The 21,539-nt window shown below is 43.1% G+C and overlaps 1 protein-coding gene across 3 annotated transcripts in view; it reads right to left on the minus strand.

Annotated features, from left to right (window-relative positions):
- Positions 1–21,539, minus strand: part of mst1rb (macrophage stimulating 1 receptor b) — a 268,407-nt gene that overhangs the window by 175,271 nt on the left and 71,597 nt on the right. For all 3 annotated transcript variants that reach the window (XM_072280811.1, XM_072280812.1, XM_072280813.1), the window contains exon 2: positions 17,441–18,862. In XM_072280811.1, coding sequence (XP_072136912.1) covers positions 17,441–18,634 — 1,194 coding nt within the window. In that variant the 5' untranslated portion in view covers positions 18,635–18,862. The remainder of the gene's footprint in view (positions 1–17,440; positions 18,863–21,539) is intronic.

The raw sequence follows: 21,539 nt of genomic DNA on the forward strand, positions 1-21,539 counted from the left end.
CTAAGACGACGCTACCAGTTATGTGCAACAGTTTTCTGGTAGTCAAATAAGAAATTTGACTAAAAACATCAATAAAAATGCCTTTCCTGAGGTAAAATGTGTTAAATTATTACCACAAACAGTGAAGGGGTGAGTGATGGTGAGGCAAGTTCGGGGGATGAGCTGAGATAGCATATGGCAGAATTGTTGCAGATAGAATTCCAATGTCCATACGACTGGCCCAGGTGAAAAGTTGGAGCCAAAAGGAGATATTGGGGCCCAGGCAGAGGAGTTTCAGTGTCTGTTCAACTGGCCTGGGTGTGACATCAGGCTGGGTGATGGAATCTGGGCCAGGAGAGAGTCGCTGGGTGGTAGGTTTACCAACTTTCTCACTCCCAAATAAGGGACAAAAGTAGCAGTCAAATATGGGACACTTGTGTTTACGCCATGAAAGACTACCATGACCATGAAGCCTTGCGCGGCCACCTGTGTGCGTATGTGTGACGTGTGCATACACGATGTGCGCATGAGTGTACATGCTGATTTTTTTTCTACAAATCAGTTTTGGCGATTCCGTTCAGTGAAACTACTATGAGTCGGCTGGGGTGATATACTGCGTCTGGTGCTCCCGATGCGGCCTTCTATATATTGGCGAGACCCGACGCAGGATGGGAGACCGTTTTGCTGAACATCTACGCTCTGTCCGCCAGAGAAAGCAGGATCCCCCAGTGGCCACACATTTCAATTCCACATCCCATTCCCATTCTGAGATGTCTACCCATGGCCTCCTCTACTGTAAAGATGAAGTCACACTCAGGTTGGAGGAACAACACCTTATATTCCGTCTGGGTAGCCTCCAACCTGATGGCATGAACATTGACTTCTCTAACTTCCGTTAATGCCCTTCGTACCCCATCCGTTATTTTATTTTTCCCTCCCTCTCTTTCTCCCTCTGTCCCTCTCACTATACTCCTTGCCTCTCCTCTGGGCTTCACCCCTCCCCCTTTCTCTCTCCCTAGGCCTCCCGTCCCATGATCCTCTCATATCCCTTTTGCCAATCAACTTTCCAGCTCTTAGTTCCATCCCTTCCCCTTCCTGTCTTCTATCATTTCCGATCTCCCTCTCCCCCTCCCACTTTCAAATCTCTTACTATCTCTTCTTTCAGTTAGTCCTGACGAAGGGTCTCGGCCTGAAACGTTGACTGTACCTCTTCTTATAGATGCTGCCTGGCCTGCTGCAATTTTTATCTGTGTTGCTGTACATTCATTATTTCTACTTTACATAGGCTGTGTATTTATCATATCATTGCTGCTTTTACCGTACGTAAGTGTGATTTTAGGTTTTACGTGTTATTTGGTATGATTTGGTAGGTTATTTTTTGGGTCTGGGAACGCTTAAAAAGTTTTCCCACATAAATTAATGGTAATTGCTTCTTCGCTTTACACCATTTTGGCAAAAAGGGTTTCATAGGAACGCTTTACCTTAGCAGGAAAATACAGGACAAGGGTGGTCCCATATGGGAAAAACCAATTTAGGCCAATATATGGGATGTCCCAGCTAATATGGGACAGTTGGCAACCCTACTGGGTGGCATGGTTGAGGCCCGGAGCCCTTTGCAGCAGTGGTGCCCAGTTCCTAGTGCGAGGCTCGATACGTTTCTTTAGACAATTTGAATGCTGGCCCAGATCGGAGACAAGAACTGATTTTGCTTACCCTACATAATTTTCACTCCTCTCTCCCGGGCCCCGGATCCTTTCACTGTACCATTGTTAAGTCAATTTAAACACACAACCAGGTAGACTGAAAAGGTCAGAACGAGAGCTGATTTTGCTTGTTCTCTGTGATGGTTACCTCCATGGCGCTGACACTATGAAGACTGCCCCAGCTGCTGTATTCAGTGCCTGCTAATACAATGAATTGACAAGCGAGGCTTTGGGCCTACACCGGGGTTTGGATCTGAGGACTCAGTTTGGTTCAGAATGCTGTTGTTCACTTCAATTGCTTGCACGACTTGTATTTGTTTTCTTTGTCTTCAGCATTGTGTATTGGTCCTTTAATTTAATTTTTTTTTAAATTGGATTCTTTAAGGTTTCTTACTTTGTGAGCAAACAAATCACAAGGTTGTATAATTTATGAATTCTCTGATAATAAATGTAATTGAATCTTGAATACTCTCCTTGAAAGAAAACATAAAACATCCTTCGGTGACTGATCCCTGATGGCTCAAATGGAGCATCTGAGAAAACATCAAATTCGCATGTCTCCGCAACAAAAGGGCACTGATGCCCAAAATATAAGTGGTGGTTGGCACGCAAATTTTCTGATCCTACCAACCACATGATAAGGATATTAAAATCAAGAGGTCTAAGGAGACAGACAGGAATTTTAAAGGGGATCCGAGAGGTTAAAATTATAAGACTGAGACACAGGAGCAGAATTAGGCCATTCGAACCATTGGGTTATTTCCACCATTCCATCATGGCAGACTTATTCTCCCTCTCAACCCCATTTCCCGTAACCTGTAATGTCCTGATTAACCAAGAACCTATCAACCTCTACTTTAAATATACCCAATGATTTGGCCTCCACAGTCATTTGTGGCAATAAAATCCACAGATTCATCACCCTAAAGGAATGTCATTGTGTTCTGAGGTTGTGCCCTCTGGTCCTAGACTCCCTTCACAGTAAGAGACATCCTCTCCACATCCACTCCATCAATATTTAAAAAGTTTCAATGATCCCCTCCCCCCACCGTCTCCTAAACTCCAGTGACTACAGGCCCAGAGCTATCAAGTTCTTTTCAAACATTAACCCCTTCATTTGTTTTATGTTTTTACACAGAATGTAGTAGATATCCGGAATTCACCATCGAAGGATGCGGTAACTATAAAAGGCAAGGCAGGGAGGGTGCGCTACTAATAGTGGCAAATGGGATTAATGTAAAGGACAAGCAGATTAATATGGACATGGTGGGCCACAAGTGCCATTGCAGTTCTAACCTACACCAACCAACCTGTCAAATACCTCTGCCCCATCTGTGGCAGAGATTGTGGTTCTCACATGGGACTCTTCAACTTTCTCAGAACCCACACAAATGCATCCTCGACCCAGATGAAGAGCTTATTCTGCGAGGACAAACCAAAGAGTTCTCCATGATTCTTATCACCAATAGCTTGTCTCCCAGTCGATGCACTACATTATACCCTGTTGCCTAGAGCAGTGCTCACAGTTGTAATGGGGACAGAAAAGACTGCAGATGCTGGAACATGGAACAAAGAGTATGGACAGCTTCCAGATCAAAACGCTGCCAAATCGACATTCTGCTGAGAGGTGAAGAGATCCCTGATGGACAGGAGAATAAATCAGTAAAGTGCCTAGAAATGTATTTATTTATTGAGATACAGCGAGGAACAGGCCCTTTTGGTCCCTCGAGAAATATCGCCTAGCAACCCCAGATTTAACCCTAACCTAATTAAGGGAAAATTTGCAATGACCAGTGATATTGGCTGGGGATGTAGGAGAGTCCACTAGTAGATACTGTGGAATGTGGGGTGGTGCACAAATGTATGAAGAACAAAATCATTGTTACTCTGCACAAAAAAAATGTACTATGGTGGAAAGGAAGGCTCTACAACAGCCCAGGTAGAATATGTTTGGTCTTTAATGGCTATACTTCTTGACTGTTGGAGGAGCTGCATGCAGCCAGGTTAAGTGGAAAGAACCCCATCACATTCCTAACTGGGCATTGGAGTTGGTACGAATGTTTTGGAGGCATCAGGTGAAGTTTATGCAAGTCAGCATAGTGCCACAACTGGCAGAACGACTCCCTCAGAGACCAGGATTCAATCATGTGTGAGTGGAGTTTACATGTTCTTCCTATGACCATGTTGGTTTCTTCCAGGCACTCTGGCTTTATTTATTTTTATTTGGAGATGCAGCATGGAAAAGGCCCCTCCAGAGTTTCAGGCCACACCACCCAGTAAACCCCGATTTAACCCTATCCTAATCACAGGACAATTTACAATATCCAATTAACCTACTAATTGGAATGTCTTGGACTGTTGGAGAATACGTACAGACTTCGTAGAGATGACAGTGGAATTGAACCCTGAATTCCAACACCCCAAGCTGTAATAGCATCACACTAATTGCTACACTACCATGGCGCCAACATCCTACGTCCCAAAAACATGCGGATTGGTAGGTGAATTGCCACTGTAGGTTGGTGTGAGTGGTTGAATTTCAAAGTTCAAAACTCAAAAATTTATTATCAAAGCACCTGAACTGTAGGGGAATGGGAACCAGAGTGTCAGAACAGTTAGTGGAGAAGTTGTGGGGGCAGATGTTGGTAAGAGTTCAGACAAAGGCAGGAATCAAAGGATGCAACTAGTCTCCTGAAATGCACATATTTCAATGCAAGAAATATCATAGGAAAAGCAGATGAGCTCGGAGCATTAATCAACACCTGGAATTATGATGTTGTAGCCATTGGTGAGACTTGGGTGCAAGAGGGGCAGCACTGGCAAATCAATATTCCAGGGTTCTGCTGTTTCAGAAGTGACAGAGAGGGAGGGATTAAAGGAGGAGGAGTGTCAATACAAGTCAGGGAAAACGTCACGGCAGCGCTCTATCAAGGCAGACTGGAGAACTCAAATAGTGAGGTGTTATGGGTAGAACTGAGGAATAAAAAAGGTATGACCATGTTAATGGGGCTATACTACTGACCACCCAACAGTAGAGGAACAAATTTGTAAAGAGATCACAGACTGTTTCAAGAAACATAAGGTTGTTATAGCTGGTGATTTTAACTTTCCACATATTGACTGGCAATCCCATACTGTAAAAGGACTAGACGGGATAAAGTTTGTCAAATGCGTTCAGGAAAGTTTCCTTCATCAGTACGTAGAAATCTCAATGAGAGAGCATGTGTTACTGGATCTGCTATTAGGGAATGTGAAAGGGCAGGTGATTGAAGTTTCTGTAGGGAAACAGTTTGCATCTAGTAACCACAAAGCTATTAGTTTCGAAATAAACATGCAAAAAGGTCTGATCCGCAGTTGAGATTCTAATTTGGGAAAGGCTTTTAGAAATTTCTGATGGTATCAGAAGTAATCTGGTAAATATCAATTGGGACACATTTCCTTGGCAAGGACTCTCCAGCCTGCACCCATGACTCCTTCTCCCAAGTTCAACACTCCTCTTCCTAGGCACCCTGCCCAGGTTTTCAGCCTGCACGTTTTCATTGCCAACTGCCATCGGGACATCAACCATCTCGACTTCAACACTCCTCTCTTCAATTCCAACTGCACCCCTTCACAACGCTCTGCTCTCCCCTCCCTCCGCACTAATCCTAACCTCACCATCAAACCCGTAGATAATGAGGCGCTTAGTCTGGCAGACTGACCTCTACTTTGAAACCCAGCGACAACTCTCAGACACCTCCTACTTACCCCTCGAACAGGACCCCACTAAGCAACACCAGGCCATTGTCCCCCACACCATCACTGACCTTATTAGTCCCATCTACTGTCACCAACCTCATAATTCACACACCCCTGTTTCTACCTCCTACCCAAGATCCACAAACCTGCTTATCCAGGTAGACCCATTGTTTCAACTTGTTCCTGCCCCAATGAACTCGTATTTTCATACCTCGACTCTGTCTTACCCCCCTGTTCAGTCCCTTCCTACCTACATCCATGACACTTCACGCACTCTGAATCTTTTCAATGATTTGAAGTTCCCTGGCCCCCATCATTTTATTTTCCCTATGGATGTCCAGTCCCTATACACCTCCATGCCCCACCAGGAAGGTACCAAAGATCTTGGTTTCTTTCTGGACATCAGCTCCAACCAGATCCCCTCCATCACCACACTCCTCTGTCGAGCAGAACTTGTCCTCACTCTTAATAATTTCTCCTTTGGCTCCTCCAACTTCCTTCAAATGAAAGGTTTAGCCATGGGCACTCACATGAATCCCAGCTATGCCTGCCTTTTTGTCGGCTACGTGGAACAGTGTAGGCTCCAAGCCTACACTGGTGTCCATCCCGCACTTTTCCCATGCTACATCAATGACTGCATTGGTACTGCTTCCTGCACCCATATGGAGCTTGTCAACTTCATCAACTTTGCTTCCAACTCCCATCCTGCCTTCAAATTTACCTGGTTCATTTACGACACCTCTCTCCCCTTCCTCAAACTTACTGTCTCTATCTCTGGAGATAGCTTATCTACTGCTATTATAAACCCATGGACTCTAACAGCTACCTGGACTATGCCTTCTTCCCACCCTGTTACTTGTAAAAACACCATCTCCACCATATTTGCTCTCAGGATGAGGCGTTTCATTCTAGAATGAAGGAGATGTCTCTTTTTTCAAAGAAAGGGTCTTCCCTTCCTCCTCCATTAATGCTGCCCTCAAGTCAAGTCACTTTTTATTGTCATTTTGACCATAAACTGCTGGTACGCATCTCATCGATTTCACACACATCTGTTGTTACCCCATCCTTCTGCCACCCTACCATGGAGAGGGTTCCTCTTGTCCTCACCTCACCTACCAGCCTCCACATCCAGCACATAATTCTCCAGTACTTCTGCCATCTCCAATGGGATCCCACTACCAAGCACGTCTATCACCCCGCTCACTCTCCGCTTTCCACTAGGATCCCTCCCTACGTGACTTCCTTGTCCGCTCATTCCTCCCCACTGATCTCCCTTCCTGGTATTTGTCATTTCAAGTGGAACAAGTGCTACACCTGCCCTTACACCTCCTCCCTTACTACCATTCAGGGTCCCAGACAGTCATTCCAGGTGTGGCAACACTTCACCTGTGAGTTTGTAGGTGTTACATACGGTGTCCGGTGCTCCCAGTGTGGCTTCCTGTATACTGGTGACACCCAACGTAGATTGGGAAACTGCTTCACTGAGTACCTACACCATGTCTCCCAGTGGCCACCCATTGTAATTCTATTTCTCATTCCCATTCCAATATGTCAATCTATGGCCTCCTCCACTGTCGCGATGCAGTCACACTCAGGTTGAGGGAACAACACCTTGTATTTCGTCTGGGTAGCCTCCAACCTGATGGCATGAACATCGATTTCTCGAACTTCTGATAATGGACCCCCACCCTCTCCTTCACCATTACCCATCTCCTTTTCCCTCTCTCACCTCATCTCCTTGCTTACCTATCATCTCCCTCTGGTGCTCCTCCCCGCTTATCCTTCTTCTGTGGCCTTCTATCCCCACCTCTCAGACTCCCCCTTCTCCAGCCCTGTATCTCTTTCACCAATCAACTTGCCAGCTACTTACTTCATCCCTCCCTCTTCCCGCTTCACCTGGCACCTTGTGTTTCTCTCGCCCCTCCCCAACCTTTTAAATCTACTCATCTTATTTTTCTCCAGTCCTGCCAAAGGGTCTCAGACTGAAACATCGACTGTACTTTTTCCATAGCTGCTGCCTGGCTTTCTGAGTTCCTCCAGCATTTTGTGTGCTGCCTGGATTTCCAGCATCTGCAGATTTTCTCTTGTTTGTGAAGGCAAGTTTACACACACTTTAGAAAGCCATTTGACAAGGTCCCACATGGGAGGCTGGTCAAGAAGGTTCAGTCACTCTGCATTCAGGATGAGGTAGTAAATTGGATTAGTCATCAGCTTTGTGGTAGTAAAGGATTGCCTCACTGACTGGAGGCCCGTGACTAGTGGAATGCTGCAGGGACTGGTGCTGGGTCCTTTCTTGTTTGTCATCTATATCAATGATCTGGATGATAATGTGTTTAACTGGATCAGCAAATTTGCAGATGACACCAAGATTAGGGGTGTAGTGGGCAGCAAGGAAGGCTATCATGGCTTGCAGGGGGATCTGTATCAGCTGGAAAAATGGCAGGTGGAATTTAATGCTGAGAATTGCAAGTTTTGCACTTCAGTAGGACCAACCAGGGTAGATCTAACAAAGTAAGATAGCGTTGTTAAAAAAAGATTTTTGGCACATTGGCCTTCATAAATCAATGTATTGAATACAGAAGATGGAGTGTGATGCTGAAGTTGTACAAGACATTGGTGAGGCCCAATTTGGAGTATTGCGTGTGTGTTACCTACCTACAGGAAAGTTGTAAATAACTTCTCTAGATGTGTAAGGACGGTGTGTAGAGCTGTGGCTATTGTGTCATCTGTCGATCAGTTGTGTCCGTTATTATTTAGAACATAGAAGATTGAGAGGAGATTTGATAGAGGTATACAAAATTATGAAGGGTATAAATAGGGTAAATGCATAGGCCTACAACTAGAGATCATGGGTTAAGGGTGAAAGATGAGAAGCTTAAGGGGATCATGAGGGAAATGTCTTCACTCTGTGGATCGTGAGAGTGTGGAATGAGCTGCCAGCTCAAGTGCCATATGGAAGCTCAATTTCAACTTTTAAGAGAAGCTTGGATAGGTACATGATAGAAGGGATATAGAGGGCTATGGTCCCAGTGCAGGGTGATGGGAGCAGGCAGTTTAAATGGTTTCGGCATGGACTAGATGGGCTGAAGGCCTGTTTCAGTGATGCACTTCTCTATGCATACCAAATCTGTACATATACAACTCTGAGAACCTATATTGTCTTACAGTCATTCATAGTAAATACAAGAAACACAAAAGAACCCATGGAATGGACAACAACCTATTTGGGGAAAATACCAGCAAACTCTGCAATCACAAATAACGGGAAAAAGAAACAAGAAATAATAATAATAAATAAGCAATAAATATCAAGAACATGAGAAGAAGAGTCCTTGGAAGTGAATCCATAGGTTGAGAGAACAGTTCAGTGATGGGTTGAGTAAAGTTGTGTGAATTGTACCTGCTGGATCAAGAGCCTAATGGTTGAGGGAATAACTGTTCCTGAATCTGGTGGTGTGAATCCAGAAGCTGCTGTACCTTCTTCCTGATGGTAGCAGGAAGAAGAGAGCATGACCTGGATGGTGAAGGCCCTTGACAATCAATGCTGTTTCCTACGACCATGCTCTGTGTAGATGTGGGGCCAGTTGGAGAATAAAAATAGGATTGGTGTAGAATTAAAGACAATGGATACTCAGACGGCAGGAATGTGTAGGGCTGGCTGGCCTGTATGACTTCAATAATCTTCTACATCCATAGGCTGAAGTCCATCTCTCTTTGTTTATGAAATTCTTTGAATTCCTGCTTTTGCCTAACGAGCAGATTGAGTATCAGAAAAGAATCCTAGTGTGTAGGTGTGGGGTAGATGTGTGGGGTGTTGAATACCATTTACGGCAAAATAAAAATGAAACAAACAGCATGTTTCTCTCCATAAGGATACTCAGCCTTTGAGCGATTCTCACTGCTGCAGTGTTTGTCCGGCTGGCTTAGTTGGATCTCTATATCAATAGTGACCCAGAATTTTGACAGTGTGATAGTAACAACCGCAACCATCAAGGAGAAGTGGTTGGACATTCAAAGACTAAAGTTTAGTTTTATTTGTCACACCCACATCAAAACAAACAGTGAAATGCATAATTTGCATCACATCAAATCAGCAAGGATTGTGCTAGACATTCAAGCATTGCCATGCTTCTAGCACTAACATAGCATGTCCAGCTCACTAACCCTAACCATAGGTCTTTGGAATGTGGGTGGAAATGAGAACACCCATAGGAAACCCATGCAGTCACAAGGAGAACGTACAAACTCCTTACAGTCAGCAGCAGGAATTGAATTCCAATCATTGATGGCTGGCTGGTGCTGTAAAGCAACTGTGCTACGCAATACTTCCGTGCCAACATGTTCTTTTTGAAGATTATTGATGCCCAAAAAAAAACTACTTGTCACTTATTGGCCTGTGTCTGAAAGTGATTTAGGTATAACTGCTTTTTTTTCTGGAGAGTAGCAAATAGAATCATTACCAAACAAACCAGTTGGACAGTACAGACACAGAAGATTCTGCAGATGCTGCAAATTTAGAGCAGTGCACAGAAAATGCTGGAAATGCTTCCTCCTCTGTGATCTCTGCTGCCTTCTGGCTCTCCACAGCTTGTACTTCCTCCCTGCCCCATCTTGATCTTGCTTTCTCCCCGCCTTCCTCTCCAACCCTGATGAAAGGTCTCAGCCCAAAATATCAACAGTGTATTTCCCTGCACAGATGCTGCCTGTCCTGCTGAGTCCCTGCAGCATTTTGTGTGTACCTCACTTTACCAGCTTGTTAGAAGGATAGTCACTGATGAAGCAACCATGATGTTTGAAGTCCTCCAGGTGACTGACCTCCCACAGCCACAACTATCTTCAGAGCTGAGTGACCTTAACAATGGTGTTACCAGTACAGAGGTGCTTAACACAGCGTTCTGTCCAGCAGCAGGCTGTTGCTATCGCACATTTCCATCATTACCTCAATGATGACACATCACCTTTATGCATAGCAAGGCCTCTTCCTGCCCATACATGACCTCCTTACTACCCAAGCAAATGAAGCAACAAGCTCCTTTACTCTCCATATTAAACACCAGAAAATACTTCTGCTTCACAATATTCAGCATTTCCAGAAATACATGGACATGCATTTACTTCACACATGTCAAGATGAAAAAGAATGAGAGATGAAGGATTTTCCTCAGCTAGACAGCAATTTGCATTTAAGAAAATCAGAGGTAAATGTAACATGTCAGAAGTTGGCTCCCTGCCCTGAGACACAGGCAGGACGTTGTTCTCAAATATTAAGATTAGCTGATATTTCTGCTTCATCACCATTGACAGAGAGCTACATGTTGGGACAGAGTCGAGTAATCAAACATCCGATAGATCATGAGATGTGATATCATGAGCGACAAGTACACAAAAAAGGCCGGTGGCCAACTTCCTAACGTTGTACCAATGCAGGGTTCCCATACTTTCCACAACTATTTGCGTCCATGCCAGTGACCAAGACGCCATCCCTATAAGACTCATTCCTCCCCCCACCCCCCATCCAACTGCAAACCATTCTCTCGCACACTTAACCTTCAACTCTTCTTTGATTATTTTGCCAATTATTTACACTTGGGCAAACATGCAGTAGCCAAATAACCCACCATGCCTTTGGGAAGAAGGGAAAAAACAGAAAGGAGGCACCACAGTAGCACAACGGTAAGCACAAAGCTATTACAGCTTCGGCCATCGGAATTTGGAGTTGCATCCCAGCATCCTCACTAGGAAACTTGTACGTTCTCCTCGTGGAATGCTTGGGTTTTCCCCAGGTGTTCCGGTTTCCTCCCATCGTCCAAAGTCGTGCTGGTTAATTGGTCATTGCAACTTGTACCTTGATTAGGCGAGTGTTAAATCAAGGGTTGCTCGACAGCTTGAAGGGCCAGAGGCGTCTATTCTAAGCTGTATCACTAAATAAATAACTACAATAAAATCCAGGGGGAACCCACATGGCCACAGGAAGAACAGACAATCTCAGCTCAAACAGTTCCCGAGATCAGAATTGAACTAGGGACCTAAGGGTGCAAGACCACCGCTCTAATGGCTATGCCATCAGGCTACACAGTTCATCTTTCAGAGGAGTCATTAAATTGAGCCCCTCATCCACTTTCAGTTGGATACAAAGTAGTTCATAGTAGAGCAAGTTCTTCACCATATCCTGATCTAACTTTATCACTCCACATCTGACAACAAGCCCCCACAACTAATGATACAGGTATGCACAAACTGAATGTTGCATTTCCTCAATTGCAGCAGCAACTACTTTTCACAGCTTACTTATGTAGGACAATATCAATGTCAAGATTGTTTAATGTCATTTCCTGTACACAGGTGTAAGGAGAATGAAATAATTGTTACGCCGGATCTGATACTGTACCAAAAAACATAATAATAATAATTTTAAAAATACAAAGTTTATAGATTATAAACAGATTGATTGTGGCACTAGGCTGCACATAAGGTGACTGATGGAAAATAATAATAAAGTAATGGGATTGAAAGAGATAAGAAGTCAGCCATAATGGAATAGTGAAAAGACGATGGGCTTAACTCTGCTCCTTTGTTTTATGGTCTTATAGTCTTATACTTTTTTGGCTGTAAGACTCCTTGAGATTTCTTACAAGCTTGAAAATTCAAACATGTTTTTCCTATCAAGGAGAGAAATATTGAACCTAATCAGAAAAGAACACTGGAGCTGCTATTCAAAATTTTATTTGAGCTTCTGCTCTGTCTTTTCGGGTTCAAACCATGAGTAGCAGAGCTATGAAGACAATCTTGCTTTGATTACCTTGGGACATGCTTTCTTCTCACTGATGCAATCAGAAAGGCCTCAGGACTCACATCACCAGGTTCAGAAACAGTTAATACCCCTCAACCATCAGGTTCTTGAACCAGAGGGGATAACTTCACTCACCCATCACTGAGCTGCTCCCAAAACCTATGGACACACTTTCAAGGACTCTTCATCTCATGTTCTCAATATTCATTGTTTATTTATATATTTTTTTCTTTTTGTATTTACAGTTTGTTGACTTTTACAAACTTGTTGGTTGTCTGTCCTGTTGGGTACAGTGTTTCATTGATTCTATTGAGTTTCTTGTATTTACTGTGAATGCCCACAAGAAAAAGAATCTCATTGTTGTATATAGTGACATATATGTACTTTGATACTAAATTTACTTAGAACTTTGAAATTCCCGAAACAAATGAATACTGTTACCTAGAACCAGCAACATAGACGGGGCACAGAGAGGGAATTCAAGAGAATGCATTTAATTTCCTCCAATAATTCCAGATTACAATAGTTTACCGCTTTCCCACACATCTCCACTGATTCATTTGTCACTTGGCTTGAATTTGTATATTAACCTTTACCTTGTCCACTTTGTCTCAATGCTTGTCCCTTCTGAATACTTTGAACCACTTCAAAGCTCATCTTCCCAGCACTGCCTTTTGGAGAAATTGCCTGTTCCTCATGACAGGCGCAAAGTTCAGAGTAAATTTATTATCAAAGTATATATATGTCACTGTGTATTACCTTGCGATTCATTTTCTTGTGGGCATTAGAATCAATGAAATACTGAACACCAGAAAACGAAGTCAGTCAGAATAACCCTCTCAATGGGCCAAGTTATGGATATGATCGTGCCAGTAGACAGGGGAAACATGGCTGACTGACCTCACATCCAAAACCAGGTCTGAAGGATGACTTCTTTCTCCTCATGAAACAGGCCTGCCCTTCTATATCCAAATAAATTTCCAAATTACACAAAATGCTGCTGCAATTCAGTAAGTCAGGCAGCATCCTTGGAGAGGAATAAATAATTGATATTTTGTGCTGGCGCGTGGCCAAGTGGTTAAGGCGTTCGTCTAGTGACTTGAAGGTCACTAGTTCGAGCCTTGGCTGAGGCAGCGTGTGTGTCCTTGAGCAAGGCACTTAACCACACATTGCTCTGCGACGACACCGGTGCCAAGCTGTATGGGTCCTAATGCCCTTCCTTTGGACAACATTGGTGGCGTGGAGAGGGGAGACTTGCAGCACGGGCAACTGCTGGTCTTCCATACAACCTTGCCCAGACCTGCACCCTGGAAACCTTCCAAGGCACAAATCCATGGTCTCATGAGACTAACGGATGCCTATATATAAATTTTGTGCTGAGGCCCTTCATCAGAATCGTGAATCAGATAAAGGGTCTTGGCCCCAAGCATCAACTGTTTATTCATTTCTATAGAAGCTGCTCCACCCGCTGAACTCAGCACCTGCAAAATCTCATGTATTTAAAACTTGCAAAATAACTCTCTTTGGTTAAATATATGCACACATCTTCTTCCAATAGTAAAAATATTCACAATTTGGCTAACTTCCCTAAAATCCCCTTCCTTATTGGAGAAGGATGAGTTTGCTTTAAGAGGAAATACTTGAATTTACTTCAACAAGCTAGCCATTTGGCTCTCATCCCGGAGTGAATTCCAAATCCAGTGGTAGTTTCCTCCCCCAAAATCCACAGAGTTTCTAAAACCAAAAAGGGGGATTGTATATGCAGTTAAACTATTTCAAAACTGCCTTGTGTACATTGGATAAATTTTCAGTATGACAAACAACTGTTTACATTTCATTCTGCAATTTGGGCATTCTGTTACTGACTCCATTCAGTGTCAAGTTATCTGAACAATTCTTTCCAAAGCACGTAAATTATTTTTAAAAAAGCATTTTCTTGGGATCAGGATGAGTGAAGGAATGGGTGAAATCTTTGGATTAGGAGCAGTGACCCACACATCAAACTGCGTTTTAAACTTTATCGGTAAATTATGGGGTCAGCAAGCAGCTGGGGTTGCCTGCTACATGGGAAAGCCAGCTGTTGAATAGCTGTTGGGCAAGTTGATGAGGGTGATGGGGAGGTGACTTGATGCACTTCTGTTAAAGGATCTAGGAAAGTACTCATTCATCTGCTAAATAATAAACAGCACAGATGAGGCTGCTCCTGTCCTTTTTTTTAAACTTGCATTTATTAATTCTTTCTCAGGATTCAGAATTGAAGATAAAAACTACAGATGCTGGAGACCCGAAAAGTGCAGAATGCTGAAATACTCAGCAGGCCAGGAGGAACCTGTAAGGAGAGAAAAACAGTTAACATTTCAAGCCCATGACCTTTCGCTAGAAAGGGAAAGGTGAAAAATCCGACAAAGGATTGGTAACCTGAAACGATGACCATCCTCCTCTCTCCACAGATGCTGAGTGGTCCCAGCATCGTCTGCTTTAGCTGGGAACGTGGGTAGGACCTGCAAGACCCAAGATCTATTGTCCAATTGTAATCGCCCCACCCTGAAATGAGTCACTGAGAGGACAAATGGGTTCACCACATTGGTGTGTCTGGAGTCACTTCCAGTGCAGTACAGTCAAGAATAGCAAGCACGCACAAGTCGAATAGTTATCAAAACTATCAGTAGGTTCACAGTTTTCTGAATCTGCAAGTATTCAAATAACTATCTTTAAATTCTCCAGATTCTATGCTAGGATTTGAACTCACCCTCCAGAGGATGCATCATCAAAGACCCTTGCCACCCAGGTCATGCCTCTTTTTATTGTTACCACCAGGGAAGAGATACAGGAGCCCAAAGACCCACACTCAATAACTCTGAAACAGCTTCTTCCCCTCCACCATCAGATTTATGAACAGTCCATGGATACTTTATTCCCCATTCTTCCTTCTTTTGCACAATTCATTTACTGCAAAACAACAAACTTCACATCATAGAAGACAGTGATAATAAACCCGATTCTAAGATTGATCTTGGTTGCTGGTCCATTAGCTTAGCCACAATGCTCCCATTGAGTAGTCATCCCAAAGCATTTATGTTCATTAATGGATTAGGTGCACTCATAACCTGCAAATGCAGCAACCAACTGGAGGAAGTGGCCTGGCAGAGTCCTGGAGATACAACACCAGCAATGAGCTCACCTCTCCTTTTTCTGTGTGTCTCTTTGAAAAGCTTAACACATCTCAATCTGAATTATGGACTTGGGTCTAGAATATAAAAGCACGGCTGTAATGCTGAGGCTTTATAAGGCATTGATCCGAATGCACTTGGGAGTATTGTGAGCAGCTTTAGGCTGCTTATCTAAGAAAAGATCTGCTAGTATTGAAGAGGGTCCAGAGCAGGATGACAAGAATGATTCCAGGAATGAATGGGTACGAGGAGAATTTGATGACTCTAGGGCTGTATTTGCTGGAGTTTAGAAGAATGGGGGGGGGGGGGGGGTCTCTCTCAAACATTGTAAGGCCTAAATAGAGTGGATGTGAGGAGGATATGTCCTATAGACAGGAAGTCTAGGATGCGTGGTCACAGTCTCAGAATATAATCACATCCCTTAGAACAAAGATGAGGAGAAATTTCTTTAGCCAGAGGCAGTGATCTGTGGAGTTCATTGCCACAGACAGCCGGACATCCCACCCTGCAAAAAACTCATTTCAGGGATGTAGCACCATCAATTTGCGGGAGACTTCCAGGAGAGGTGGGATGTCTGCAATAGAGTAGCTCCTTAGCAGCTAGCCAGCTAGTTTAAATAACGTTGGCTATGCTAATGAACAAATAACACCTATTAAACTCACCTCAAAATGTCTTTTACAGTCTTAACCCACCATGGGCAATAGAAAAGTCACTGTTGCAAACAGTGCAGTGAGCAACACTGTTATTATCTTTGACCACTATTAGGCAGGGGTACACTTTAGTGTAGTCTGAGGTGACATACGTTTTATATTCTCTTTTTTTGGAACACTCTGCCATGGCGCGCATGCGCGCTCTCTCTCTCTCTCGCTTGCTTTCTCTCTCACTCGCATGCTCTCGCTTCTTGCTCTCTCTCTCTCATGGTCGCTCTCACGCTCTCTCTTGCTTTCTCTCACTCGCTCACTCTCAAAAAAATTGATTTCTGTGATATTGTACATAATTTGCAGGCATCAGGAAGCCACTATTAATATGCAGGAGACTCCCGAAACTTCCAGGAGGGGTGGGATGTCTGGACGGCTGTAGAGGCCATGTCATTTGGTATATTTAAAGAGGAGGTTGACACGCTCTTGATTAGTAATGGTGTCAAAGGTTACAGGGATAAGGCAGGAGAATGGGGATAAGAGGAATATTAAATCAGCCATGATGGAATGGTACTGCAGCCTCAATGGGCTCTATGGCCTAATTCTGCCCCCATATCTAATTGTCTGTACTTCAGTGTCTCATTCCACAAATAATCTTGGTGCCACTATGGAGACAAAAGATGGCAGATGATGGAATTTGCAGCAACAAACACACTACTGAAAGAATTCAGAGGATTGAGTAGCATCTGTGGGGTGCTGGGCAACTGTCAACAGTTTGAGCCGGGGCCTTGCATTGGGATGTAGAACAGAGAGGGCAGATATCTGGTTTAAAGAGGAGAAGAGGAGTGGTGCGATTGGAGATCTTGGTGCAGCCTACAACAACTTTCATCTCCCTAGCATCTTTAATTAAGCAAAACATGCCAAGATAGGAGAATATCCCTCCACAAACTAAACTTCATGCTGATTTTATTAATAGCTAACTTTAAAACTGAGATTGCTGGATCCTTGATATCCAAATTTATTAAAGAATTGGGGATGAGACCTCAGAGCTCACCATTAGGTCTACAAAATGTTGGCTGAATGTAGTCTTACTGCCAGTTACATTTTTCTCTCTTTCAATCTTGCACAAGGCACTTTGTTTAATTTATGCACACAAATGTGTAATTTATGTTAACTTAATGTTAACTTCAGTTTGGCCCTCTACTTGTAATGTATTGCTGTTGCAAAAAGCTGATTTTCATAACCTTTATACCCTGTGCATGTATTCCAATAACATCAATAAACAAACTGGGATTACAAAAACATGCAATTCATGGCCCAGCTGAACACTTGCACCAAATGGCACTAGTTAATACATCAAGTATTTGATAGAAAAGTGGGGATAAAACAGGGAAAGAAACAAAGGGAGGATGTGGTACTTACAATATGAGGGCAGTACTCCAACTCCTGGTAGAATTCCAGCCCCCTTTTCTGGGTTTCATCTGCAGGCTGACAACAGGTCGCCACCCCATTTCCAATTATTTCAGCAATTGTTTTAACAGGAAAAGTGCAGAATGCTGACTTCCTGCGCAAGGTTTTGCTGTTGGGCTCACTCTCCACAAAAACAGCATACAGCACATCATCTCCTTCAGAAACATCAAGCTCCTTGGCTAGATCTGCACCTGCTTTAGCCAAATGAGCTGCCTGTAACACATTGTACAGGGTGTCCCCGTCCCCAGGTGTTCTTCTCCTCCGTCTTGGTTCATACTGACATTCCAGCACTAGCTCACGATAATTCTTAACTTCATACTCCCCTGCCTTCAACTGTGCAATTCTTGTGTGGTAGTTCTTTGAATCCGTTGTTTCTTTCTGAACTGTTAGAAAGTAGATATGTTCACCGGAGCGGAAGGAATAAATATAATCAATGGAATACGAGTCTAGGAATTTATCCAACACTGTTAAAGACTGATCCTGGGGCGTGAATGCAAATCCATCCAGGGATCCTAGCAGTCTTTTTATTGACACTGATTTTGGACTATAGCTTCTTGCAATTGTGCTGTTGACTGTGGCACCAATAAACAAATACATGGAAAATGCTTCTTCATGAATAAACACTTGAGTACCCAGTGGGCTTACTATACAGTCAGGACATAAATCAGCATCATTATTTTTCTCCTTAAATAGGCAAGCAGTATTATTTCTTCTCTGGATGTCGTGGCTGTAACAAATACCATGTTGAGAGGTTCCACAGATATACAGCAATGGTTCAAAAGGATCAGTCATCAGAACCACATTGTCATTATTCTCCATGCCAACTCCTGCTTCCCAGTTTGTCTTACAAAGTTCACAGATCTCACAGTCTGGGCTGCCAACTGGACCAGTCTGCAGTTCATAATTCTTCTTGAGGGAAAAGCTTAGAGAGTATACTCGGTTCCGCACTGCAAGATAGATCCCTGGAGGGTTAGGATACACCACTATATTCTGGATTGGCTGTTCTACAGTAAAATTTCTCAGTTTGTAATTGACATCAAAGTTGAAGTGTTTGGGCTCCCTCATGCACTCTTGACCACCAGAGATCGAAATATAGCCCAATATCCATGCACTTAACCAGAGGAAGATTGCTGAGCCAGTTGTCATCACGTTGACAGATGTAACTTCGATGAGTGGAGGATGAGAGGTGAAATAATCAGCAACAATCAACAAAAAATCCTTAATATTTGTGTATTCACTTTTAAAGCTGGTACCATGTCACTGTAGCCCAGGAAACGAGGTCAAGCTCAATGATGAGCAACTTTTTTTTTACACTAAATATGAGGTAGAGGATGATGGAGTTGTAGTTCTAGAGTCTTCAACGAAGCATTCCTTCTGCAGAGAACGACATCAGAAGGAATGAAAATGGTTAGTGTATCAAAAATCGTGTCAAGTGTGATAACCTTTCTATTATAATATAAAAAGACAAGTAACTTCAAATTTTCCATTGACTAATTTATTCCATTTACGCAATGCCTCCAGCATTGTCAAAGACCCCACCCATCCCTCCCACAATCTCTGTGACCACCTGCCATCCGGAGGTATCACAGCACAAGAACCGGAACTGTCGGGCTGAGGAACAGCTTCTTCCCTCAGACTGTCGGACTGTTTAACTCCCTGCTGCCACCCCAGTACACGTGTACACCCTGTCTGAATGCCCTCCCACGCCCACAGACACACTCATCCTGCACTGGTCATCTTTTATTTCTGCTGTTTCACATACTGATATGACTGCTTTTATTATAATTGAGTCAGTTACATTATACTGTCATACATAAGGTGTGAGGTGCATGTTTACGTTAATCTGTCGACCTTCAGACCAGACCAGTCAGGGCCTTGTGTTAATGTTATTTTGTGACTGTACCTGCTGATCATTACTATAGGTGCTGTGTGAGACTGTGGCCCAGAGGAACACTGTTTCACTTAGCTCTACACATGTGTCTGGTTGATTGACAATAAACTTGAACTTGATCTCCTAAATAACATACAGTTCTCTCCAGTGTTCCGCATATTCTAAAACTTCAGGTAAATTAAAGAGGGAGACATTTCACTTAGTCATTTCCTTTTGGCCAAAGGTCAAACCTACACCATCCCAGGGATTCACATTCCTCAACCCTTGCATCAGACATTTTCCTTTGACAGCCTTGTCTTTCCCAAGATCTCATTCAATGTTTAACCACTGAACTTGTTCATTCAAGTTCCATTTACGTAATGAATGCAATCCATTTCTACAAATGAACTTTGATGTTACCTCTTCTCAGTGATGACAATAATTAGTAGTTTGTTTTTGCCTGGAGGATATTTTACAACCTGGGAATTATTCTTTAAAATACTACCATCAGATCCAAATATTATTGAGGTCAAAGTGTAGCATTGAACGACTGAAGCTATCCACTCTCTCCATTTGTGAATCTCCCATTTATATGTGAGTACAGGTCACATGACCATCCTAGTTTGCACCAATGATACCAAGTTAAAGATACTCTCACACCAAAAAACAAACCAGTTTTCCAAGCTTAAACATGCTCAAATTCCCTATATTAAGGAATCTGGGAACACAAATGCATCAGAAACATCAGAATAAAGCAAGACATCTCCCCACCTCTCTCTTGACTCACACACAATCTCCCCCTCACCCGCCCACACACACACAAACGTCTACTTTACACACACACACACACACACACACACACACACACACACACACACACAGGTTTGTGTTACAGAAAATGAGAGCTACAACAATATTAAATTGGTCAAAACATCAGGGAAAAAAATACATGCTATCAAAAGTTGATCACAAAAAGAGAAATCTATCCAACTTCTATTTTTAGTATATAATGCCTTTATTACCCATTTTATTTCATTTGACATTCACCAGATGTATCTAATTACTGTGTAATATACTGACTTTCTCATGATTTTAGCATTGCCTGGGATGTTTATTTTTTTTTTAAACATAATGTGAGGAACAGACCCTTCCAGCCCAACAAGCCACACCACCCAGCAATCCACCTATTTAACACTAGCCTGAGCAAAGGACAAGTTACAATGACCAATTAACCCACTAACTGCTACAGATGTCCTCCGTTTTTCGAATATTCACTTTACGAAACCTCGCTGTTATGAAAGATCTACATTAGTTACTTGTTTTCGCTAACGGAAGGTGTTTTCACTGTTACAAAAAAAGGCAGCCAAGCTCCTCCCCCGGAACCGCATTCTCACTGGCATTGCTTAAGCACTTGCCTGTGAGCATCCGTGCTTTATGCCAATTATTTTGAGCATCCGTTTGCAAGATGAATTCTAAGGTATCGGAAAAGCCTAAAAGAGCTCTTAAGGGTGTTACACTTAGCGTAAAACTAGACATAATTAAGCGTTTCAATCATAGTGAACGAAGTAAAGACAAAAGAGTTTGGCCTGTGAAAGTTGACGAAGATGATGTTGAAGAGATTTGGCATCCCATGACCAAGAACTGATAGATGAAGAGCTGATGCAATTGGAAGAGGAAAGGATAACAATCAAAACCGAATGCAGTAGCGAACGGACTAAAAGTGAAGTCGTCCAGGAACTGAACGTGAAGGAACTGCCTGAGATTTTTGCTGCAACGATTGCAGAAAAGTATGATTTTAATTTTGAAAGGGTACGTAGCTTTAGAGCATATTTGCAGGATGGTTTGAGTGCTTACAAAGAACTGTATGATAGAAAAATGCGCAAGGCTAAGCAATCAAGCATACTGTTGTTTTTCAAGCCTTCCACATCAGCCACAGCAGACGACGAACCTCAACCTTCGATATCGAGGCAGGCAAACATAGTAGAAGATGACCTGCCTTCCCTGATGGAAACAGACGACGATGAGATGACACTCCAGTGGTCCCCAACCTCTGATACATTGCCGTGAAGAATGTAGCAGTGCAGCAGTGGCCGGGACGCACCCAGCACATCTTTAAGAAAAAAAGGCGAAGTAAACATGCTAATTAATTAGGTGCCGCCCGGCACGTAAATGTTAGCCCAG

Source organism: Mobula birostris, chromosome 16 (genome assembly GCF_030028105.1).
Source record: "Mobula birostris isolate sMobBir1 chromosome 16, sMobBir1.hap1, whole genome shotgun sequence".
Lineage (NCBI taxonomy): Eukaryota > Metazoa > Chordata > Chondrichthyes > Myliobatiformes > Myliobatidae > Mobula > Mobula birostris.